Raw genomic sequence first — 22,469 nt, 5'->3', positions numbered from 1 at the left:
CAAGGGTTTCAGATACAGGCTGCCCCAGACGCTGCTGGGGAGACTCACTAGGTCTCTGCTCTGGCTCAACCCCAGGAAACCTGTACCCTAAAACTCTCAAGTAACTCTCAAGGAGCCCCCAGCCAGTCCTGAGACGGCTGTGGACTTGGAGCAGGGGGCTCAGGCCCCAGAGGCAGGGTGGGCTTGGTCTCTGGCAGTGCTTCTGACAGTGGCCGACTCGGTGGGTATATGCTGTGCAGGGCCTCACCTCCAGCCACTTAGGGGTCTGAGTGCCAGCAGGAAAGAAACCTTTATTTTTAAGCCCACCACACAGGAAGCATGTGCTATGGTCTGAATGATTATGTCTCCTCCAAAATGATGCTGAAACTGAATCCCCATCACGGCAGTCCTCGCTACACGGTGAATCTGCCAGAGTCTTGATCTTGGACTTCCCAGCCTCCAGAACTGTGAAAAGTAAACTTCTATCTTTATAAATTACCCAGTCTCAGCTCTTTTGTTATAGAAGCAGGAATGAAGTAGGATGCAATCTTTTTTGCTGACTGACGGCGTGGGCAGGGGCGTGCTCTCCTGGGCTCCCACAGCCCCTGTCTGGCTTCTGTCACAGCCCTCCACGCACTGTCTGGTCGGGACCTGCCTCAGGTTGGACCCTTGTACAGCCTGTGAGTTCCGAAAGGACCTGCCCTGGCACAAAAATGGGGCTTCCAAGTACTACCCGTGGGGGTGGAATGCAGGGGCCCGGGCACGTGGTCACTAAAGTGCAGTACAGATGGCAGAAGAGTCCTGATGTCCCCAATCCCCTAGGGGGATCTGAAACTCCACGAGTGTCCCAAGCTCCTAACCCCAATGAAGCCTTGAATCCTGAGCTTTTCCTCACTCAAGCCAGTCAAGTCCCTGCAATTGATCACAGCCCCAGGCTGGGCCAGGCCTGAGCCAGCCAGTCAGGAGGAGGAAGGTGGGCAGTGGCCCTCTGCACAAGGCTTTCCCGGACCCCTTGAATCTGATGCTGAGCAAGGCGCTGGGCAGGGTTCGGCACTGTCTGCCTCTTTCAAAGTAGAGACCGGTGGACCCTGCCTTGAGCCCCAGGTCTCCCAGACCTCCAGGGTTCTGCACTACGAAAAGAACAAGGCCCCACCTTGTCCAGAGCCACCGAAGCTAAAATATTCCGCACCTATGTGACAGGGGTAACAGGCCTCGCTGAAGTGTAAACCCGGGACAGACAGAGGGCTCTGCCAAGAGTCAGCTCACCAAGCCTCTCACCGTCCCCTCACCCATCCTCCTGCCCCTTCTCCATACCCATCCTTCTGTCTCTTCCCCTCACCCATCCTCCTGCCCCTTCTCCATACCCATCCTTCTGTCTCTTCCCCTCACCCATCCTGCTGTCCCTTCCCCTCACCCATCCTTCTGTCCGTTCCCCTCACCCATCCTGCTGTCCCTTCCCCTCACCCATCCTTCTGTCTCTTCCCCTCACCCATCCTGCTGTCCCTTCCCCTCACCCATCCTTCTGTCCGTTCCCCTCACCCATCCTCCTGCCCCTTCTCCATACCCATCCTTCTGTCTCTTCCCCTCACCCATCCTCCTGCCCCTTCTCCATACCCATCCTTCTGTCTCTTCCCCTCACCCATCCTCCTGCCCCTTCTCCATACCCATCCTTCTGTCTCTTCCCCTCACCCATCCTCCTGCCCCTTCTCCATACCCATCCTTCTGTCTCTTCCCCTCACCCATCCTGCTGTCCCTTCCCCTCACCCATCCACCTGTCCCTTCTCCTCACCCATCTGCCTGTCCCTCCCCCTCACCCATCCACCTGTCCCTTCTCCTCACCCATCTGCCTGTCCCTTCCCCTCACCCATCCTGCTGTCACCTTCCCCCTGCAGACATCCTCCTGCTACCTTCCCCCTGCTATGCTGTCACCTCCTCTCTCAGCCATGCTCCTGCCAACTTCCCCTATCAGCCCTCCTTCTGTCACCGTCCTTTCATACATCCCCACCACCTTCCTCCTCGGCCATCCTCCTGTCTCCTCCCTCCTTGGCTACCCTCCTGTCACCTCCCTCCTCGGCCACCCTCCTGTCACCTCCTCAGCCACCTTCCTGCCGCCTCCCTCAGTCACCCTCCTGTCACCTCCTCCTCAGCCACCTTCCTGCCGCCTCCCTCAGTCACCCTCCTGTCACCTCCCTCCTCGGCCACCCTCCTGTCACCTCTCCCTCGGCCACCCTTCTGTCACCTCCCCCTCAGCTACCTTCCTGTCACCTCCCTTGGCCACCCTCCTGTCACCTCCTCCTCAGCCATCCTGCCCTCTCCCCTTGCTGTCCCCATGTGGGTTCCAGACCCTGATGGCTTCCAGTGCTCTCTCTGGGCCTGCTCCCTGCTTCACCTGTACAACTGAGGCAAGTGCGATCTTCCTAAAATGGGCTCATTCTCCTTCTCCTCAGGGCCAACAGGGCACCCTTCACTCTCACGGCACAGTCCAAATTCCTGCTAGACGGGGTCCCGTCCCTCTGAGCTCCGCCAGCTTTGGGCCTGACTTCAGGCTCCTGGGCCCATTGTCTCCCACGGCTGGTGGGACGACGACTCCTCTGGTCAACCGGAATAAGCTGCAATCTTCAGTGTCAGAGGACCCCGGGCCATGGGGCGAGGACAGGCTGGCCTGACGGAGGGACCCAGGCAGCGGGAGCAGCTGGACGATTGACAGGGCGAAGGGAGTTGAGAAGGGCGCTGGGGACGGGAGAGGCACTGGCCCCAGGTCTCAGCTAGGCTGGAACTGAATCAAAAGCAACCACACAGGAATAGTGTCAGGCACAGGCCAGAGGCTCAAGCACCCTCCAGTGAGGCCCATGGAGTAAAACAAACAGACACTAGGACGGACATGAGCACCCACCCCACCAGGTGCTGTGGACCTGGGACAGCCACGGAATTGCCTGCAGTCAGATAGCACAGGATGGTGGATGGCATCTGAGGACTCTCTCTGCTCCAGACATCATTCCGGGAAAGTGAGGGAACAAGCCTGCACCTTTCCCCAGGGTTGCTGGCTCCCTGTCTCCAGAGCCCTACTTGAAGTGGTGTTTTAAGGCCAGCTGCCTCCAAATCCGTTGCTGTCCACCAAGGTCTGGGCCCAGATGACCCTGCCAGCCCCTTGCCCTCTCTTTCTACCAGAAACTCCTGCTGCTACCCAATCCCCCCCCTTAATCCTCCCAGCAGCATCCTGCCTATGTCTCTCTGGCCCGTCTGTCTGCTGACCACCCACCTTCTCTCCATCAGCTGGCCACCACCTCAGAAGCCACCTGCTCTTGCAGGCTTCTTTTTTTTTTTTTTTTGAGATGGAGTTTTACTCTGTTATCCAGGCTCGGGTGCAACGGTGCGATCTCAGCTCACTGCAACCTCTGCCTCCCGGGTTCAAGTAATTCTCCTGCCTCAGCCTCCCAAGTAGCTGGGATTAGAGGAGCGCGCCACATGCCTGGCTCATTTTCGTATTTTTTGTAGAGATGGGGTTTCTCCATGTTGGCCAGGCTGGTCTCAAACTCCTGACCTCAGGTGATCTGCCTACCTCGACTTCCCAAAGTTCTGGGATTGTAGGCATGAGCCACCACACTCGGCCTCTTGTGGGCTTCTCCAACCCCTTTCCATACCCAACTGGCTCCAGCCCTGAGCTCAGCTTCCTCTGCCTTGAACAGCCCGCTGGCCAAGCCTCTGGCCCTGCTCCTTATCCAGCACGCCCTGCCCAGGCACATGTAGATTTGGGGACCACAGGCTGACCAGCATATTGGGCAGGCAGGTCCCTCTTCTCCTTAAAACCCAATTTCCACACTTGAAAAAAGAAGGGGGAAGCCATGGGATGGTTGTGATTCCTTTAAACACTGAGAGACAGCTGTGGGAGAGGGTCATGATTTGAACCCAGACCACCTGGGTTCCAGTCCTGCCACCGTTGGACACACCGTTTGCCTCTGTGAGCTTCTGGCCCACATCTGCAACATGAGAGCGGCTAGTACTCAGCTCACAGCGTTCGAGGAATTACAACGGATATTATACCCACCTGAGGGTTCAAGGGATTAAATGAAGCAGTATTAGGGTGACCCAATGTCTTGCTTTGCCTGGGACAGTCCCAGTTGATACCCACAGCCCTGGCATAATTAATAGTAGTATCTCTTTTCATTCTCACAAGTGTACTGCTTTGGATATTATTCAATGATAACTAAATGCGAATTATTGACTGTGGTGGTCGTGATGTGGATCCACATGTCATAATCGGCGTGGAGCCACACTCACACACTGTACCCACATCCCACTACTGGTTTGGATATTAAACTCTAGTGATGTAAGATGTCACCATTGGGGGAAATTGGGTGAAGGGTATCTGAGACCGCTCTTCACTATTTTTGCAGTTTCTTATGAATCTATAATTATTTCAAAATACAAAGTTCTAAAAATCCTACTGTTTTGACTCTAGTTATTGTTAGGTATCTGCCCTTGCAAGCTTACAGATAAAATGAACAGATCCCCCAAATGCTTCATGGATGGGTTTTATAAGCAAAATAACTAAGTTCAATTGAACCAGAGGTCATCCAGCAAATACTCGGAAATGAGTGACAATGGTTCCCACGAGGCTGGCAGCTGCTCTAAAGCTCACGTATTTTATCAGCAAGCCCGAGCCCACGGGCTCTTACCTGGTCTGTGTATGGAAACATACGGCTGTGATCTTCAGAGCAACACCCACGGCAACACACTGGTACTTGACAGTCAGTAACAGCAGTGTCAAAAGAAAAGCGTTTACTTTTAGGCCAGAGGTCTGGGGACATTCAGTGTGGGGATAAACATTAGCAACCGTTTTCTGTCTGCGTAACTGAGTTCATAACAAGAATCCTGAACTGTAGGAAAAAAGAGGCCAAGCCGACTCAGGCTGTTCCTGTGAAGGGAGAAGGGAAGTGCGTGCCACACTGCAGGAAATTTCTACCACAAGATGGCTTTTGAACTCTCGGTGCTTAAAGAGGCATACTCGGTGCCTGGAGCTGCAGGTGGTGCCAGCTGTGAAGGCATCTCTGCTGAACCTCAGGCCCTGCCTGAGTCTCACCATACGTGGGCCGACAACTGAGAGGGGTCCCAGAACCTTCCCCATTGCTGCTGCCTTCGCTATCAGGCAGGCAGGAGCCCAGGCTCTGGGGCCAGACTGGCAGACCTCCAATCCCCCGAAGCCACTGGCAATCTTGCAGTTCCCTAACCTCTCAGTGCCTCAGTTTCTTGATCTGGAAAATGGGGTACTGTAAAGATGCAATGAATGAAAATGCATGGAAAGTGCCTGGTAGTGGGACCTAGCATGCGCAAGCATGCACTGGATGCGGCTCTTGCTATCATCATCATCATCATCATCATCATCACCATCATCATCATCACATTATACACAAAGGGACTGATTCCGGACGCCAAGCTTTCCTACTGCTGGCCCCCACCTCTGACTCTGGCTGGGACCACCATCACTCTTGATGCCAAGTCTTGAGCTTTGTGAACAGTGGGCTCGAGTCCCACAAGGAATGCCTGTGGAGGGAGGGCAATGCGGTTTCCTACACGTATTTATACATGTGTTTAAACAAACTCCAAACTTTAACCGGAAGGTGAACTCATGCAGTCCTCGCGGGGAGAACCTCAGGCTGCCCCACGGCCTGTTCCACTGCATAAAACCCCAGCAGAGCAGCTGCACGGCAGGCTCTCTGTGCATGTGGCCTCATTTCTCCCAAACGGGGGCCCTCATCGATAGAGGACCCCTACTGACCGGCCCCCTGCCCAGCCCAACCACAAGGTCCACCAGTCCACACTGACCAATATCTAACAGCACGACCCGAGGGCGCTGTGAGCTCACTGCTGTTCCGATGCTCCTCAATGTCCACACTGAACTGTTCGCCACCCTGCCTTGTTCCCCGTCCCATCCTGGCTCTGCCCATTCCCACCTCCCTGTCTTCCTTCCTCCCTCTGTCCTTTCCAAAGGCCCAGGTTGGCAGTGGGACTCAGAGATGTGGGGACCATAGTCCCTGCCCACAGGGAGCTCCCAAGCTGCAGGGACACAGGCAACATGAGGCAGAAAACCACTTTCTGGAGCTTGTTGCCAGCAACAGCAGGGGGCGGGGGACAGAGGCGGTCACTGGGGCACAGAAGAGGCAGAGTCCAACAGTGTTCCCCGAGGGCTTAGCTCAGAATGGGCTGTCCCGTGGGCAGCGTGCTCTCACTGGGGACTAAATGTGGAAGCCGTCAGTAGACAGGGCGGGGTGAGGAGCAGGGCCCTGGTGCTCCCTCTGTGTTGTGACTCCTGATTACCTGTGCCCAGCGGGGACGCCACTCAGACCTCTGCAGGAAGGATGGGTGGCTGGGCACTCTGGAGGGCAGCCCTGAGGCTGAATAGGTGCAGGACCACCAGCTCGCTAGTTCCTCAAGGACAAAGCTGGCCTCTTGATCCTCTCCCTCCCCCTCCGCTGAATGCGCAGGCTCCCGTGCAGCACCTGGCACATGTCAGCAGAGCCTTGTTCCAAGAGCTCCCGGGTCCTGACTCTGCGGCTGGCTTGCTGTGGGGCCCTGGGCCAGGCCCTGCCCTCTCAGGGCCTCAGTTCCCTCATCTGTCACAAATCACATGAGTAAGAGTCCGTGTTTATTGAAAATGTCTTTTCAATACCTTTTTAACCCTACGAAGCAGGTATTATGACTACCTCCATTTTACAGGTGAGGCACAAAGAAGTTAGGTGACTTGCTCAAGGTCGCGAGATGGTCCGTGGAGGAGCTGGGGTTATACAGCCTAGGCCTCTGGGCCTGAAGCCCTGCTGTGAGCCTGGGCTGTTTCCTACAACGATGGAGACAATGTGACATTTCCTCTCACTCTGGTGCCTTCCACCAAGGCTGAGGCCAGCCCACAGGGGGCGTGTGATGAGGCTTCAGAGCAGAGCTGAGCAGGACAGTCTCCTGCACGGAGGGCCAGGGGCATCTCAGACCCAAAGCTCCCGGCAGCCAGTGCGGCCCAATGTCAGAGCTACACCCTCGGAATGGCGATATTTCACCAGGTGGAGGAGGAGACCACGTCATGAAAGTCTCTGCTGCTCAGATGAGGAAACCAAAGCCACAGAATCCCCGGAGCATTTCCCCTCAGCACATGACTGTACAGGAACTCTTAGGACCTCTACTTAGCATGTGATCCCCTTTCCACGCCGAACGCTTCCCAGGGGACCATGCCTCGGATCCTAGGGGCTAGTAGAGCACCCGGCACATGAATGAATGAATGAATGAATGAACGAATGAGCAGGTAAATACAAGTGACCTACGCTCATGTAGCTAGCAGGACTGAGACCTTTCAGAGCCCTTTCTGCTCCCAGCTCGATTCTGGTCAGATTGAAAGAAAGAATTCTACACTGAGAGAAAAGGAGAAAAGTTCCTCCAGGAGGCCACATCTTCCTGTGGCATCAATTTGTCACAAGTTAGAGACAAGAAGAGCAGTGTGGGAGAGGGAGAGAGCCTGAAGACGCTGCCTTCTAGATACACCAGGCACAAGGGTGTGATGGGGCAGCGGGCGGGCCCCTGGGGCTGTGGCCAGAGGAGGGATTGTCAGTGCTTATTGGGCTAGGGCTGAGTGGGAGGTAGGGTGTCCTATCATGGGACCAGAACCTGAGCTGGGAAGTGCTGAGTAGAGGGAAACTGGCCAGATCCCAACATCTCTGACTCCCTCCCACCCAGTGTAGGCACAGAGGAGCAGCCTGTGTGTGCCCCCCCCAAATCACGCCTGTGTTCTAAAGACCCGAAGAAGCTGCCTGCATCAGTCACTAATCCTAGGACAGGTGCTGCCCTTGATTGACCAGAGCATTTTCCTGCAAATGGGGAAAATTTGAAAGCTAGGCCCATTTTATGGCTGAAAAGGCCCAAAGAGGCAAGAGTAATTGTGCAGAGGTCACATGGAGAGCTGGAGCTGAGAACCCAATCCTCCCAAGCCTAGCCTGGGTCGCAGCCACTCCATGGGCCGGGGTGTGCTCTGGCACCTAGGAAGCGGGGCCACTCAGAAGGGCTGAGCCCTGTGTTTCTCAGCCAGGAGTCTGGACTGACCTGGGCCAACTCCTCTCACGCATCTGGTTCCATCTAATCAAAACCAGCTTGTGTGCTTTTCTCCCTGCTCGGGGGTAGGCCCCAAAGAGCTGGACAGGCATGAGGAAGAGTCAAGTGATAGGAGGAATCTAATTTGCCAAATGGCTCTGGCTCCATCAGCCCTCCCAGGGGCTATGGGAATCAGAGGTCACTTGTGTGCAAAACAAGCTCAGGCTTAGCTCCTCTGACATGCTCTAATTTTGAGCTATAACAATCATTATTGCAGTTGACACTAATGGTGGGAAATTGTCACAACAGACTGAGGCTCAGAGAGGTAGACAACCTGCCCCGTCCCCAGGTCCCTGTCTCCCCCACGGGCATTCACGGGCAGCTGGCCACCGTGCTGTGTGCTGGCTCTGCCCTCTTCAGGATTTCCACACAGCCATGGAAACCCATTGGAATGCTGCAGCTTGTCATTGGAGAGCAATCTGATAAGTTATCTGTTGTTTTTTAGATTGATTTCATTGCCCAGACTAAAAAATCAGGAGAGGCCACACAAAAATCCTAAGGAGAGAAGGCACTTCCTTGACCAACAAGCTGGTTAATGCAGATTGGGACTGAGGCCCCCAAATCCATATTCTGGTTAAACCTGGATTCCTGGCTTCCTTAAAAATCAGGATCTGGCTGCCTGGGGCATCTGGGTGGCGTGAGCCACGTGTGCCCAGGGTCCCATCCAACACTAGCCCCTGCACAATTTATGTCATGCCAGCCCCTGGAAGTGTCGGCGTTCCCCCAGATGGCCTCCCCTCTCCCCTGAGCATCACTTCCTACCTCTGTTCAACCAGCTTTCCCACAGCTACCTCTGCCCAAAATCCAAACTCTTGCCACGGCCCACCAGGCCCCATGTTGTCCAGCCCCCACCTTCCCGCCTTGGGCTCCTCCAACTTCGCGCACTCTGCTCCTTCATCCTACCCTTTGTTCTGCTTTTCATGTGCCCATTCCCACCCCAGGGCCTTTGCACATGCCCAGCCTGGAACATTCCCCACAGTCTTCCCATCTCGCTTTCTCATCAGCTCCAGCACCGTCTGCTGTACCACCCGTGTCTTTCCTCTCGTGCCGCATCACCTCCCGAGGAGCGAGCCCCATCGCTGGTGTGCCTGGCTCGGATCCTGGCTCTGCCTCTTCCCTAACTTGACTGGGCTTTGGCTTCCTCAGCGTCACAACCCAGCCTCACTGGGCAGTGGCAAAGGTGGAGCGAGCTGGTCTCTGGGCAGCGCTCAGGCCCATGCCTGGCTCAGCACAGGCAGCTCCTGCTGTCACTGCTCCCACATCATCCCCTCCCCAACCCCAGTCCTGTGGGGGACACTAAGGTTTGTAACCTCCTCAGCGCAGCAGATGCTTACAGGCCAAACCTGTAACTAACAGGCTATGGCTGCAGGTGTGACATGCCCACTGCACACCCTCCTTTCAACCAGGGGCCTCAGCTCCACTTGGAGCCCTGCTGGGGAGAAAGCCGGAACAGAGCACACACAGCCTGGCTGAAAAGGAGGCTCACACCACCCTGGCCTGGGACTCTACAGCCTGCTCAGAGCAGTCACTCTGTGAACTCCCCTCCCGGATGAAAGCAGAGGCCCCTCCCCGCACTTGCTCACTCTGTCCCTATAAATCTGCTTCTTATACAACCTGTTGGGCTCAGAGTCCTGGATTATAGGGTTTTCCTCCATCGTGGGCAGCTTGGCCCCACAGCCCACAACTGGGAGGTCTTACAAGGCGCAAAACAAACTCCTGATGCCTGGGAGCCACCTGGGTGGAGTGTGGACAATGTGACAGCAGCAAGTGCCAGGAGCCACGGAGCTCGGGCTTTCTGTTCTTCCGGGGACACCACAGAGCCATGATTAGCAGGCCCGTCCTGTCTTTGAGGCAATGAACACTAAGAATCCTAAGGAGCCTGTTTGAGTATTTCCACTTTATTATCCTGAGTACTTTTTAGATGTTTTTGCTTTCACTTTCTCAGGAACTGTTTTCTAATGGAACTCCAGCCTGGGCTGGCAGAGTTGCACCTCACAACCTCCTGCCTGCCCACGGGAGGCTGGAACCTCGTCCCAGGGTCCTGCTCCATCTCCGAACTGCCGGGTAACACCACGTCCCCAGTTTGCGGGCGAGGAAGCTGGGGAGCAGTCAGTAGAGCTGCCCATGGGAGGGCTTCTGCGTGGGAGGGGAGGAGCTGGATTTACACAGGGTCTGGCTGGCCTGGAGCCCAGTGCGTGCCCTTTGGTTCCCCATCTCTCAGCGTGAGCCCCTCTCCGAGCCTTCTGCAGGTGCTGTGTCCTAGAGAGGCGCGCCCTTCCCAGGAACGCCCCCGAGGCCCACCAGCCTCCAGCACCTCCTCCTTGTTAAGGGTCAGCAACGGGGGCGTGCTCGAGCTGGGGCAGTCCTGGCCTTCTTCCTTGCATCTATTTCCTTGACAGCTCACGACAGCCAGGCCCTGGGAGCCTTGGCTCCTGCCTCTGCCCTCACAGCACACTCTGCTTTGGCACACAGCCTTGCCTCAAGATGCCTGACCTTGCATTATCTGAAGCAAGAGACGTGCCTCAGGAAATGCTGTTCTCTGCCTGGAAGTCCCTCTCCTCCAAGCACATGTGTCCTGGCTTTCTGGCCAGCTCTGCCGCCACCTCATAGCCCCACTGCCCTGAGCCCAAACTCCAGGATCTGACCACTGATGCCCTAACACCAAGTCCCTTCGCCTGCTGGGCTTGGCTGGCAGCCAGGCTCCACTTCAGCCTGGGTCTGCCACCTAGTGCTCCAGCTGGTGGGGTGTCTTCCTGGGGCCCTCTGCACCTCCCCAGGCTGGCCTGCTACCCTGCCTGGCCTCCAAACAGCAGGCTCCCGACCACAAGGACCCTCTCCTGGCAGAAAACCCAATGAACAGGCAGCAGGGAGTCGCTGGTGCTGCCAGGCTCATGGAGACAGAGAAGTTGGCACACAGCCTGGGTAGCCTCAAGCCCCTTTTGGAGAAGGAGCCCATGGAGAATGGTGCCCCACTCTTCCAGGCCACAGACAGCCCCCAACCCAGAAAGGAAAACAGCTCCTCTGGTCACATGTGCCACTTGCGGCCCCACATATAAACACGAGAAACACCCGCAGCCCTAGTGTAGCAGGCAGAGGGAAGGAGCTGGAAGGAGGCCCGTGCAGAACCAATACCAGACGTGCAAAACAGTCATTCAGACTACCAGCAAAATTCCCTGCCTTGACCTTGAGGGCCCCAGAATTGAGATGTGGAGAACGAGACTCTGGGGGCTGCCCATCCTGGGGGGGGACACGCCTGGTCAGCACAGGCCGTACTCACCATTGGAGCGGTGGATGCAGGTGTGCTGGTTGTCACTAAGGAAGAAGCCACTGTGGCACTGACACTCGTAGCTGCCCATGGCGTTGACGCAGATCTGCTGGCAGCCACCATTATTGTCCTGACACTCGTCCACATCTGTGAGAAGAGGAAGAGAATGGGAACAGAAATCACACCTAAGTTGGAAGCAGGGCATGATGGGCTGGCGGGACAGGGATGCAGTGAATTTCCTCACATGGCCCTGAAGGGAGAGACTCCAGAGAGGGCCTCCCTGGTGCTGTATGATGGTGATACTGTACAGTGGCCTCCACGGCCCTGCACCATGGTGGCACTCTCCAGTGGGCCTCCACCAGCCCTGTATCACAGTGGTACTCTACAGTGGGCCTCCACTGTGCTGTGCTATAGTGGTATAGTGGGACTCCATGGGGATGCACCATGATGGTACTCTACAGTGGGCCTCCATCACACTGTGCTACAGTGGTACGGTGGCCTCCGTCAGGCTGTGCTACAGTGGTATGGGGGTCTCTGTCACGCTGTGCTACAGTGGTATGGTGGCCTCCATTGGGCTGTGCTGCAGTGGTACGAGGGCCTCCGTCGGGCTGTGCTGCAGTGGTACGAGGGCCTCCGTTGGGCTGTGCTGCAGTGGTACGGTGGCCTCCGTCGGGCTGTGCTGCAGTGGTACGGTGGCCTCCGTTGGGCTGTGCTGCAGTGGTACGAGGGCCTCCGTCGGGCTGTGCTGCAGTGGTACAGTGGGTCTCCGTCGGGCTGTGCTGCAGTGGTATGGTGGGTCTCCGTTGGGCTGTGCTGTAGTGGTACGAGGGCCTCCGTCGGGCTGTGCTGCAGTGGTACGAGGGCCTCCGTCGGGCTGTGCTGCAGTGGTACGGTGGGTCTCCGTCAGGCTGTGCTGCAGTGGTACTAGGGCCTCCGTCGGGCTGTGCTGCAGTGGTACTAGGGCCTCCGTCGGGCTGTGCTGCAGTGGTACAGTGGGCCTCCGTCGGGCTGTGCTGCAGTGGTATGGTGGGTCTCCGTCGGGCTGTGCTGCAGTGGTACTAGGGCCTCCGTCGGGCTGTGCTGCAGTGGTACGAGGGCCTCCGTCGGGCTGTGCTGCAGTGGTACAGTGGGCCTCCGTCGGGCTGTGCTGCAGTGGTACGGTGGCCTCCGTCGGGCTGTGCTGCAGTGGTACAGTGGGCCTCCGTCGGGCTGTGCTGCAGTGGTACGGTGGCCTCCGTCGGGCTGTGCTGCAGTGGTACAGTGGGCCTCCGTCGGGCTGTGCTACAGTGGTACGGTGGCCTCCGTCGGGCTGTGCTACAGTGGTACGGTGGCCTCCGTCGGGCTGTGCTGCAGTGGTACGAGGGCCTCCGTCGGGCTGTGCTGCAGTGGTACAGTGGGTCTCCGTCGGGCTGTGCTGCAGTGGTATGGTGGGTCTCCGTTGGGCTGTGCTGTAGTGGTACGAAGGCCTCCGTCGGGCTGTGCTGCAGTGGTACGGTGGGTCTCCGTCGGGCTGTGCTGCAGTGGTACTAGGGCCTCCGTCGGGCTGTGCTGCAGTGGTACTAGGGCCTCCGTCGGGCTGTGCTGCAGTGGTACAGTGGGCCTCCATTGGGCTGTGCTGCAGTGGTACGAGGGCCTCCGTTGGGCTGTGCTGCAGTGGTACAGTGGGCCTCCATTGGGCTGTGCTGCAGTGGTACGAGGGCCTCCGTTGGGCTGTGCTGCAGTGGTACAGTGGGCCTCCGTCGGGCTGTGCTGCAGTGGTACGGTGGCCTCCGTCGGGCTGTGCTGCAGTGGTACAGTGGGCCTCCATCGGGCTGTGCTACAGTGGTACGGTGGCCTCCGTCGGGCTGTGCTGCAGTGGTATGGTGGCCTCCGTCGGGCTGTGCTGCAGTGGTACAGTGGGCCTCCGTCGGGCTGTGCTACAGTGGTACGAGGGCCTCCATTGGGCTGTGCTGCAGTGGTACGGTGGGTCTCCGTCGGGCTGTGCTGCAGTGGTACAGTGGGTCTCCGTCGGGCTGTGCTACAGTGGTATGGGGGTCTCCGTCGGGCTGTGCTACAGTGGTATGGGGGTCTCTGTCACGCTGTGCTGCAGTGGTACGGTGGTCTCCGTTGGGCTGTGCTGCAGTGGTACAGTGGGCCTCCGTCAGGCTGTGCTGCAGTGGTACGGTGGGTCTCCATCGGGCTGTGCTGCAGTGGTACTAGGGCCTCCGTCAGGCTGTGCTGCAGTGGTATGGGGGTCTCTGTCACGCTGTGCTGCAGTGGTACGGTGGCCTCCGTTGGGCTGTGCTGCAGTGGTACAGTGACCTCCGTCGGGCTGTGCTACAGTGGTATGGGGGTCTCTGTCACGCTGTGCTGCAGTGGTACGAGGGCCTCCATCGGGCTGTGCTGCAGTGTTATGGTGGCCTCCGTCGGGCTGTGCTGCAGTAGTACAGGGGTCTCTGTCACGCTGTGATGCAGTGGTACGAGGGCCTCTGTCACGCTGTGCTGCAGTGGTACGGGGGTCTCTGTCACGCTGTGCTGCAGTGGTACGAGGGCCTCTGTCACACTGTGCTGCAGTGGTACACAGCGGACTCCATGGTGATGCCACACAGTGGTACTCCCAAGAGTGACTCACGGAAAGAGTTCAATGGCTATGATGCTAGCTCACTCCAACTCAACAGTGCTCTCTGAGTGCCCAGCACCGTTCTAAGCATCTTACCTGTATTAATTCCTTTAATTCTCACAGCAACCCTGTAAGTCAGATCCAGGTACCAGTCCATTTTATAGATGAAGAAACTTAGGTGCGGAGAGGCAAAGTCACTTGTCTAAAGTCCTACATATGGTAAGTGGCAGAGGCAGGATTCAAACCTGGTGGTCCGACCCTGAAATCTCGGCTTGCAGTGACGTCGCCAGACCCCTCCCCTCGCAGGAAGACAGAGCAGCCTGCAGCAGCTGTCCCCAATACATGGAGCTTTGCCAACTGCACCCCACGAGCCCCTGTCTCCTGACCCTGCTCAGGTTTACCACCAGCAGCACAATACGGTAACAGGCTGGAGCACAGGGCAACACCCCAAGGCTCTATGCCCTGCAACCGATTTCAAAAGCCCTGAGAATGAGGTTTTTATGAAGAAAAGGCCCTGACCTCCGGCTGCCAAGGCGGCTGCAGAAGGCTGCCAGGTGGTCTCCCCACTCGGGGAGAGACAGACCTCAGGGCCGACACTCATTTCTGACCAGAGGCCGCTGGCACAAAGGGCGCTATTGGCTGAAAAGAGTCTTTATGGAGTTCTGGTCTTGAAGAGAACAGCATGTTTCAATTACCAGAGTCATAACCCCCCCTCTGTCAGTTTGTTTAATGAAAGAAGGGCTTCTTAAACCTTAATGTTCCATGTCTGTATTGTCATTTTAATAGGCAAATATATAAAACCACAAAGGCAGCGTGAGCTACTGGCTGCTTCTAGCCAATCCCCGGCCCCCGACACACACACACACACACACACACACACACACTTGGCGTTGAGCCTTTGATACTCTTGTTTCTAACACAGACATCTTTTACTATTGGAACCAAGAGGATGTGAAAACGTAGAGTCGGTGACCTGCACTGAACTGGGACAGGACTCAGCTGCTGAGTGATGTGAGCTGGGTCCTATTTAGACTCACGGACAACAGACCACTTTACCACCTAAGACACCACGCAGCTGCCTTTGAGGCCGACAGCGAGGCCATTATTCTTTGGCAAGCTCAAATGTCAGCCGTGTGGGCAGCCAGAGGAGGCAGGCAGAGCTCTGAACTTTAAAAGCCACCAGCGGTTACAGCTAAAATGGGAGAGGTGGCCCTCGCTGAGAGGAGCCAGGTGATCGCAACATGACCCGACAGTCTGCCTGGGGAAGCCTAGCGGGGAGGGAGAGAGACTATTCTCAGCACTTTTCTCCATTCAACAAAGCCTTGCTTAGGACCCCCCGGGGCCCAAGGCCAATGCCACCTTTGCTAGGGGCAGCCCCTAGGTGTGGTGAGTGGTCGCCTCCCTCCCCTCTACACCTCAGCCATGTCTGCCCCTGGGGTCTGTCTCCAGCCTGCACTGGACCATGAAAAGCACCAAGCCAGGCCCCATGTCCCACTCATCCTGTTAACAACACAGCAAACATCCGTGAGCGTTGATTATGTGTCAGGAGCAGGCCCACGCGATCCTCACAGCTACCTGTGTGATAGGTCGTGTTACTGACCCCATTTTACAGATGAGGACACGGAGGCTCTTGGAGCTGAAGTAGCTTGAGTACAGTGACCCAGCCCTAGGGTCTAGCTGCAGAACACGTGCCTCTGGCCCCGGGCTAAGCTGGCCGCGTCAGCAAGTGTGCTCAGACTAATGCTGCAAAGAGCTGGCCGCTCCTCACATGAGCTGGAGTCCCTGTCAACTTGGGCACATGCACGTCAGCCCCAGAGGCAGCTTGCCGCGAGGAGCACTGGGAAGGGCCCAGCATTCCTGGGGTTAGTCCCATCTCTGGACCAATAAGACCCTGCAGAGAACTGTGCAGGCATACACTTAACCATGAGACCTGGATGTGGGCAGCTATCCCTGGGACTCAGTCCAGACCCCTCTCGTGTCACAGTTGTTACGTTTCTTCTCATGGTTCTCAGATTCCTTGCTCTGTACCTTGGCTTCCCTAGCTCCACTAAAAGTCCAACTGTAAAGCAAACCAAACAGATACAGACCCTCAAATGCTGAGTTCCCAGTGCAGAAATGCTACCTCATCCCTGTCACAAGTAAGCTCCCTGGTGCCACCCATCTGCAGCCATCTGGCCTGGTCGCTCCTCACCTCACTGAAAGCTTGAAGCAAAGGGCGGTTGACGTAAGGCATCTACAAACCCTCAGTGACCTGGCAGGGCGGCTGGGACTTGGGACAGGGCTGTTTACTCTGCTAGGGAACAATGACTCGCCAGTGCTGATGAATAATGGGAAACAAATGCAGGGCCATGTAAACATGTCTTGTCCCCACTCCCAAGTGATAAAGCCCTGAGATGAAGCAGACGGGAAGAGGGGGCTGCCCCCTGCACCCTTTTCCCACTGTGGTCCAAACAGGCCTCACCCCTGGCCCCCGAGGAGGGGAGGAAATCACAGCTGCCAAATCTCTTGGATGGCCTGAGGCCATGAGCAGCATCTCTAGGGAAGGGCCTGAGGCCCCACGCACGGCTCTTGTACCCCGTGTCTCCAGCACTCCCAGTGGGCCCCACACTGAGGTCTGAAGAGCGTCCAACCGCAGCAGCTGGGTCTGTGAGATGCCGCCCACGAGCCCAGGACAGACTGGGCTCACCTGGAGGCCCTGGCCAGGTCTGGCAGGGCACTCTGAGAAACAGTCCTTTGGCCCTTTCCAAGGGGTGCTGTGAGCCCAGCACACCCCGCCCCATGGTCCCTCAGCATTCGGCACACTCTGTTATGAGAGGTGCCCTCATGGCGAGAGGGGAACCCATGCCTGGGAGTCAGGCTCCCTGAGTTCTGCCCCTGTCTTGCCCTGTGGCCTGTGGGTGATGTCCAGGCCTCATGCCTGGGAAGGGCTCCCAGAGCTTGAGGGATTGCAGACCATGTTCTCTGGGAAGTGCTCCTGGAATGCCTGTGGTGTGTGCAGCCCTCCTCCTTCTCTGCCCCGTGGAACTGACTGTCAGTGCACGGAGGGTCCTGTGTGGCTGGCCCCGAGTGAGAATCCCACCCCACCCCCAAGCCCGCACACAGACGTGACCATTGAGGCTGGGCGGGGTTGCCAACCTCACTACCGCAGCGAGGCCCCTGCTCAGGCACTATCTTAATAAATCCACACAATAGCTCTACGCCGGGGGCATTATTCTTATTATTCCAGATTCTCAGGTGAGAAAACTGAGGCCTGGAGAGGGGGAGAGATTTTCTCAAAGCTCTAAAAGAGGCAGAAGGAGAACTGGAAGCCCCATGAGTCCAAAGCCCTCCCTCTCCTCCTCTTGAGGAGCCTTCAAGCCCGATGACAGTAGTGAGATGAAGGTACCCAGGTTTTGATGCTTACAAACCTCCCTGGACCCTCCACACCCACCTCTCCAAAACCTGGTGCTCAGCCTCCTCCTCTGTGTAGTCTTTCTGGTGTCCAGCATAATTCACTCCACCCCAGCTTCCAGGCCAGGCCTGCCTTCCTTCACTACTTCCTTCCTCTGCCCTGGACCAGAGAGGGCTTGGCTGTCCTGTCCCTGCCCTGGGGTGAGGACAGATCTGAGTCTCCTTTATATCCTTGCTCCTAGCAGCGGGTCAGGCCAAGAGTGAGTGCCCAAGTGACAGGAGGGTAAATGGGATGGTACAGTTTGTGCTTGCACACACCAGTGCCAGGGAGCGCATTACTGCCAAGGGACCAGTCCCGGGGGGCAGAGTGCTGTCCTCATTCCCACTGGGCATGACGGGGGCTTCAGCTGTGAGTGGGCTCTCGCAGCCTGCTCACTTCTTCAGCCATGCTCTAGGAATCTCCTGCAGCTGCTCTCTGAACACACCCCACCCAGGCGCCTCTGCCTGAGTGTGCATGCCACCTTCCTTCTGGAACTGCCTCCCCTCCTTGTCCAGACTGAAGTGTTTCTTGCCTTCTGAATCTACCTGAAATGTCTCTGTTCATTCACTCACTCCATGGACACCAAGCACCTACTCTGTGCCACACTACCCGTGAGCTGCCAGGGACACCCAGCTCTGGGCCAGAGCACAGAGACGGGAGGCTTCCTGGCAGAGGTGAAGTACGAGCTGCTTTGAGAAGAGCAGAGAGATGTGACCTGAGCCCGGGGATCCTGGAGGAGGCGGAGGTATTCTGAAAGCAAAGGCTTGTGGAAGGGGCAGGGCAGGGCCCAGATGGGGAAGGGCTTGCAGCCTCTAACAGAAGAAGAGTTCTGGAAGCAACCAGGGAAAGGTGGCTGACTGGGTCCTGGATGCTGGGCTAAGAGGAACAGCAGAGCCAGGCTGTGGGCATGGAGAGTGAGCAAGGCTGCTCTGCGGCCTGCACCCTGCCCTGGAGAGACCCCACACAGCGCTCAAAAACTCCAGCCCTGTCCGGGTCCCCACATCAGTCCAACTAGCAGGGGGACAGTCCCTGCAGAAAACATTTGTGCAGCCTGACACGCAGAGTGTCCCAAACCTCTGAGGCCTTGGGCCAGGGCTGAGCCTGCGTGTCGTGAAGCCCCTGAGTGGGCCTGTTTCCAACCCGGGGTCCAGAATCCCTGGGCGGCTCCAGGTGGGGTAGGGGCAGCTCATGGTCCTTCATCTATATTTATGACCACAGCTGAATGTTCCCAGAAGGCACAGAGCTCCTCGGCGCAGCACAGGGACTTAGCTACAAAGCGGAGAGGAGGTCCCCTGGGCTCTGGGGCAGACTCTAGGAGGCTCTTTTCAGGAAATCCTTTCAACTGGTGAGAGACTGAGGAGGTAGAGTGGAGAGCAGGCCCTTGATGCCCAGCTCTGGGAGGAGCCTTTCACGGCTGTCTGGACCGGCCTGGTTGAGGCTGGAAGGCACTGGTCCACAGCCTCCTATGATGTACAACTGTATCTGTGATTGTGCCATCGGAACCGCTGGAGCCCTTCCCTCTTCCGGGACAAGGGTGAAATGGCAGGCAAGGGAGCTGGGAGGAAGAAAAGGTGGAACCTTGGCAGGCCCTGACACAGGGGCCTTCAGCAGGTGGGGCGGGCAGACACCCTCGGAAAAAGATGACTCCAGTGAAGTCTGGGACAAAAGACAGGGATCCTGAAGGTCCTTGAAGGCTGCTCCCTGTGAGCAGTGAGCTCTCATTCCTTCAGCCCGCAGAGCTGGGGGAAGGCAGAGGTGGGAGAGGAGAAGGACCGGGTCAAGAAAGGCCGAGCATTTGGAGCACAAAAGAGGGGCCTCAATGGTCAGGGTCTGGCCCTCACTCCACCCAGCCACCAGGCCTGAGGACCCTGCTGTCCTTGAAGCCTGTTTCTGCCGCCGCTCTCCCAAGGGTCTGACCAAGGCTGCTGACTTTTTCCATGCCACTTTGCCCGTCCGTCTCCCTGGCTCCCATGAGACAGCCCCGGCTTGGACCTCAGCTTCCGCTTTGGGGTAGGCTGCACACTTCTCCTGGGTCTCTCAGCCTCCAGCCTCTCCTTCCCAATCCCTTCTCCATGGGCAGTGGCTGCTGTGATGAGTCTGGCTGGAACAGGACATGGCACCTTGGTCCCACGGGGTCTCTGGGATCAGGTCCCATCACCTCACTGTGCACTGCCTGGCATGAGCACAGCTCTGGCAGCAGATGGCCCTCACCTGTGACTCTTGCCCATCTCCACTCGGTCCTCACAGGTGCAGGCCACCTCCAGTCACTGAAGGGTCACGTGTGAGAGGGGACCCACGTGCTGTGATTGACATGGTTGTTTTCCAGCAAGAAGAATTTCCAGAGCTGACATCAGCAGGCCATAGGTTGACCTGCTTCCGAAAGGCCTCTGCAGGCGGACCAGTTTCCCTGGGAGGTGTGCTTTTTGGCTCGGGATGCTGATGTTTGTTTTTATTAATAGCTGGCTGTTTGTTCTACTTTGGACCAAGAGTCCAGGTTCACAGTTATTTATAACAACTAAAAATTACTTCTGGATCCAGCTCTGGCTGCTTTGTGTTTCCCGCAAATGTTTCCCGATTTGAAACAGAGACTCTGTGTGCTGCTTGGACCCCACCCATGTTTTCATGGCTGTCAAGAGCCTACTGTGTGTCAGGCCCTCCACTGGCTCCAGCGTCCCATCTCCCACAGAAGGTCTGGAAACAGAGGCAGAGGTGCCCAGCCCATCTTAGGAAGCGAACTCGACCTCCAGCACTGAGAGCTCCCACCTGGTCCCAGGGGGCTGAGGGCCCCCGGCCACCGGCTCCTTTCAGAAGGGTGGCTTAGGCAGAAAAGCCTCTTGGCTATCTAGCGGCTCTTGCAAAATTGCATTTGATGAGTTAAGTGTAAATAAATGAGAACCAGATGGATTAGGTTTCGGGTAAAATACACACGGGTCTTAGAGCTTTGGGGCCTGAGTTCTGCCAGATCCAGAGCACTCTCCGAGCTGTCCAGAGCTGCTGGCACAGGCAGGCAGGAGGTGTGCCTGGGGTCTCCTAGGACCTGTCTGCTTCCTGGTGTGGGCATCAGCTGAGGCCTTCCCTGGGGGTCCTGATTCCCCAGCAGGTTGGCCGTGTGCAGAAGACACAGAGCCGACCTCTTGGCCTGGGCCTGAGTCCAAGCTCAGGGTGGGAGATGAGGCGTATGAATGGTAAGGTCAGCTTTCCAGACCAGCAAGCTCACTGCTCATGTCCAAACCCAGCAAGCCAGTCCAGGGGAAGCGGAGGTGGTGAAGCCTGCTGGCCATTGGGGTCTGCTGACTCTGCCCTCCCCAATCTGAGTCCCGCCTTCCAGCCCAGCTGCTGCCCTGCCACCCCCTGCTGTGCATCTCTAGGGAAGGACGGGAGTCTGCCGCCCAGTGCAAACCGCTGGCCAGTCCTCACAGGGGTCTGCGTGACGCTGCCCTGGGACCACTGCCCACGGGACCTGGCTCTTGCTCCACAAGTCACAACAGATGGAGTACAAGATTCAGTGAGCCGGCCAGGCGCAGTGGCTCACGCCTGTAATCCCAGCACTTCGGGAGGCTGAGGCGGGCGGATCATGAGGTCAGGAGATCGAGACCATCCTGGCTAACATGGTGAAACCCTGTTTCTACTAAAAATACAAAAAATTAGCCGGGAATGGTGGCGGGCGCCTGTATTCCCAGCTACTCGGGAGGCTGAGGCAGGAGAATGGCGTGAACCCGGGAGGCAGAGCTTGCAGTGAGCCGAGATTGCGCCACTGCACTCCAGCCTGGGTGACAGAGCGAGACTCCGTCTCCCAAAAAAAAAAAAAAAAGATTCAGTGAGTCACTCGCTCTGTGACCTTGAGCAGGCCATTTCACCATTTTGGGTCTGGTTTCCTTCTCTATAAAACAGGGATAAAAGTCCCTGAGGTGTCTGGGAGCCAAAGGAGGTGATGGAGGTAAGGTACTCTGCGCAGCGCCTGGCACACACAGACCACCACCAAGTGTGAGCAGGTGCAGCACAAAGCTGCCGCTCATGCCTCAGGGAATCACGGGTACGAACATACTCTGGTGACAGCAAAGTCTCTTCCAAAATGCAAAAGCAACAACAAACCACGTCAGAGGGGAGCACTCAGCCCTGCCTCGGCCTTCTGGTCTCCAAGTGAAGCCGTTCGGCTCCTGACACTGCTCCCTCATGAATAAGCCTCAGGCACACTCGCCCTTCTCTGGGGACCCCAGCTTACTGGGGCACTCACGGTTGGCCCAGAAGTGGACAGAGCTGTGCATGTGGTCTGCTCGGACGGTGTGGATGGGCCTTTCGATGCTATGTTCGTGAGACCTCTGCTATTTCTCCAATCCCGGTTTCTGGTTGAGATAGAATTCATGGAGCATACGATCTTTAAGCCGACATCTTAGTGACTTTTAGTATATTCACTGTGTTATGTATGTAGCATAACCATCCCTACTAATTTCAGAATGTTTCCATCACACCAGAAAGAGGCCCCATGCCCGTTTTTGGTTAGTCCCAATTCCCACCCCTTCGCCCCTGGAAACCACGTGTCTACTTTCCGTCTATGGGTTTGTCCATTCTGGATATTTCCTGTAAAGAAGTCACACAATAGTTGCCTTTGTGTGTCTGGCTTCTTTCACTTAGCATGTTTTCAAGCTTCATCCGTGTCATAGCGTGTCTCAGCACCGCGTTCCCTTTTACGGCTGAATAATATTCTATTGCACGGACAGACCACATTTTATTTATCTCTTCGTGAGCTGACGGACATCTGGGTTGTGTCGGCTGGTTGTGGTGGCTGTTATGCACAGTGCTGCTGGAACACTGTGTGTAAGTCGTCGTGGGGGTGTATGCTTTCAGTTCTCTTGGGTGCCTATCTTGGGTGCCTATCTGGGGGTAGTACCGTCACATCATCTGGTAACTCCATGTATGCCTTTTTGAGAAAATGACTGTTTCCCACGGGCGACACCATTTTACATTTCCAAAGTATGAGGTTTCTAATTTCTCCATATCCCATATCCTCACCAACACTTGCTCCTTTCTGTTTTTTTTTTTTTTTTTTTTTTTTTTAACAGCCATCCTAG

General features: G+C 56.7%; 1 protein-coding gene across 3 annotated transcripts in view; it reads right to left on the bottom strand.

Annotated features, from left to right (window-relative positions):
* SCUBE1 (signal peptide, CUB domain and EGF like domain containing 1) overlaps positions 1–22,469 on the bottom strand; it is a 143,142-nt gene that overhangs the window by 76,802 nt on the left and 43,871 nt on the right. For all 3 annotated transcript variants that reach the window (XM_045363498.3, XM_045363499.3, XM_045363501.3), the window contains exon 4: positions 11,384–11,518. In XM_045363498.3, the coding sequence (XP_045219433.2) occupies positions 11,384–11,518 (135 nt within the window). The remainder of the gene's footprint in view (positions 1–11,383; positions 11,519–22,469) is intronic.

This window comes from Macaca fascicularis, chromosome 10, assembly GCF_037993035.2.
Source record: "Macaca fascicularis isolate 582-1 chromosome 10, T2T-MFA8v1.1".
NCBI classification, from domain to species: Eukaryota; Metazoa; Chordata; class Mammalia; order Primates; family Cercopithecidae; genus Macaca; species Macaca fascicularis.
This window is presented reverse-complemented; position numbering and strand designations above follow the sequence as displayed.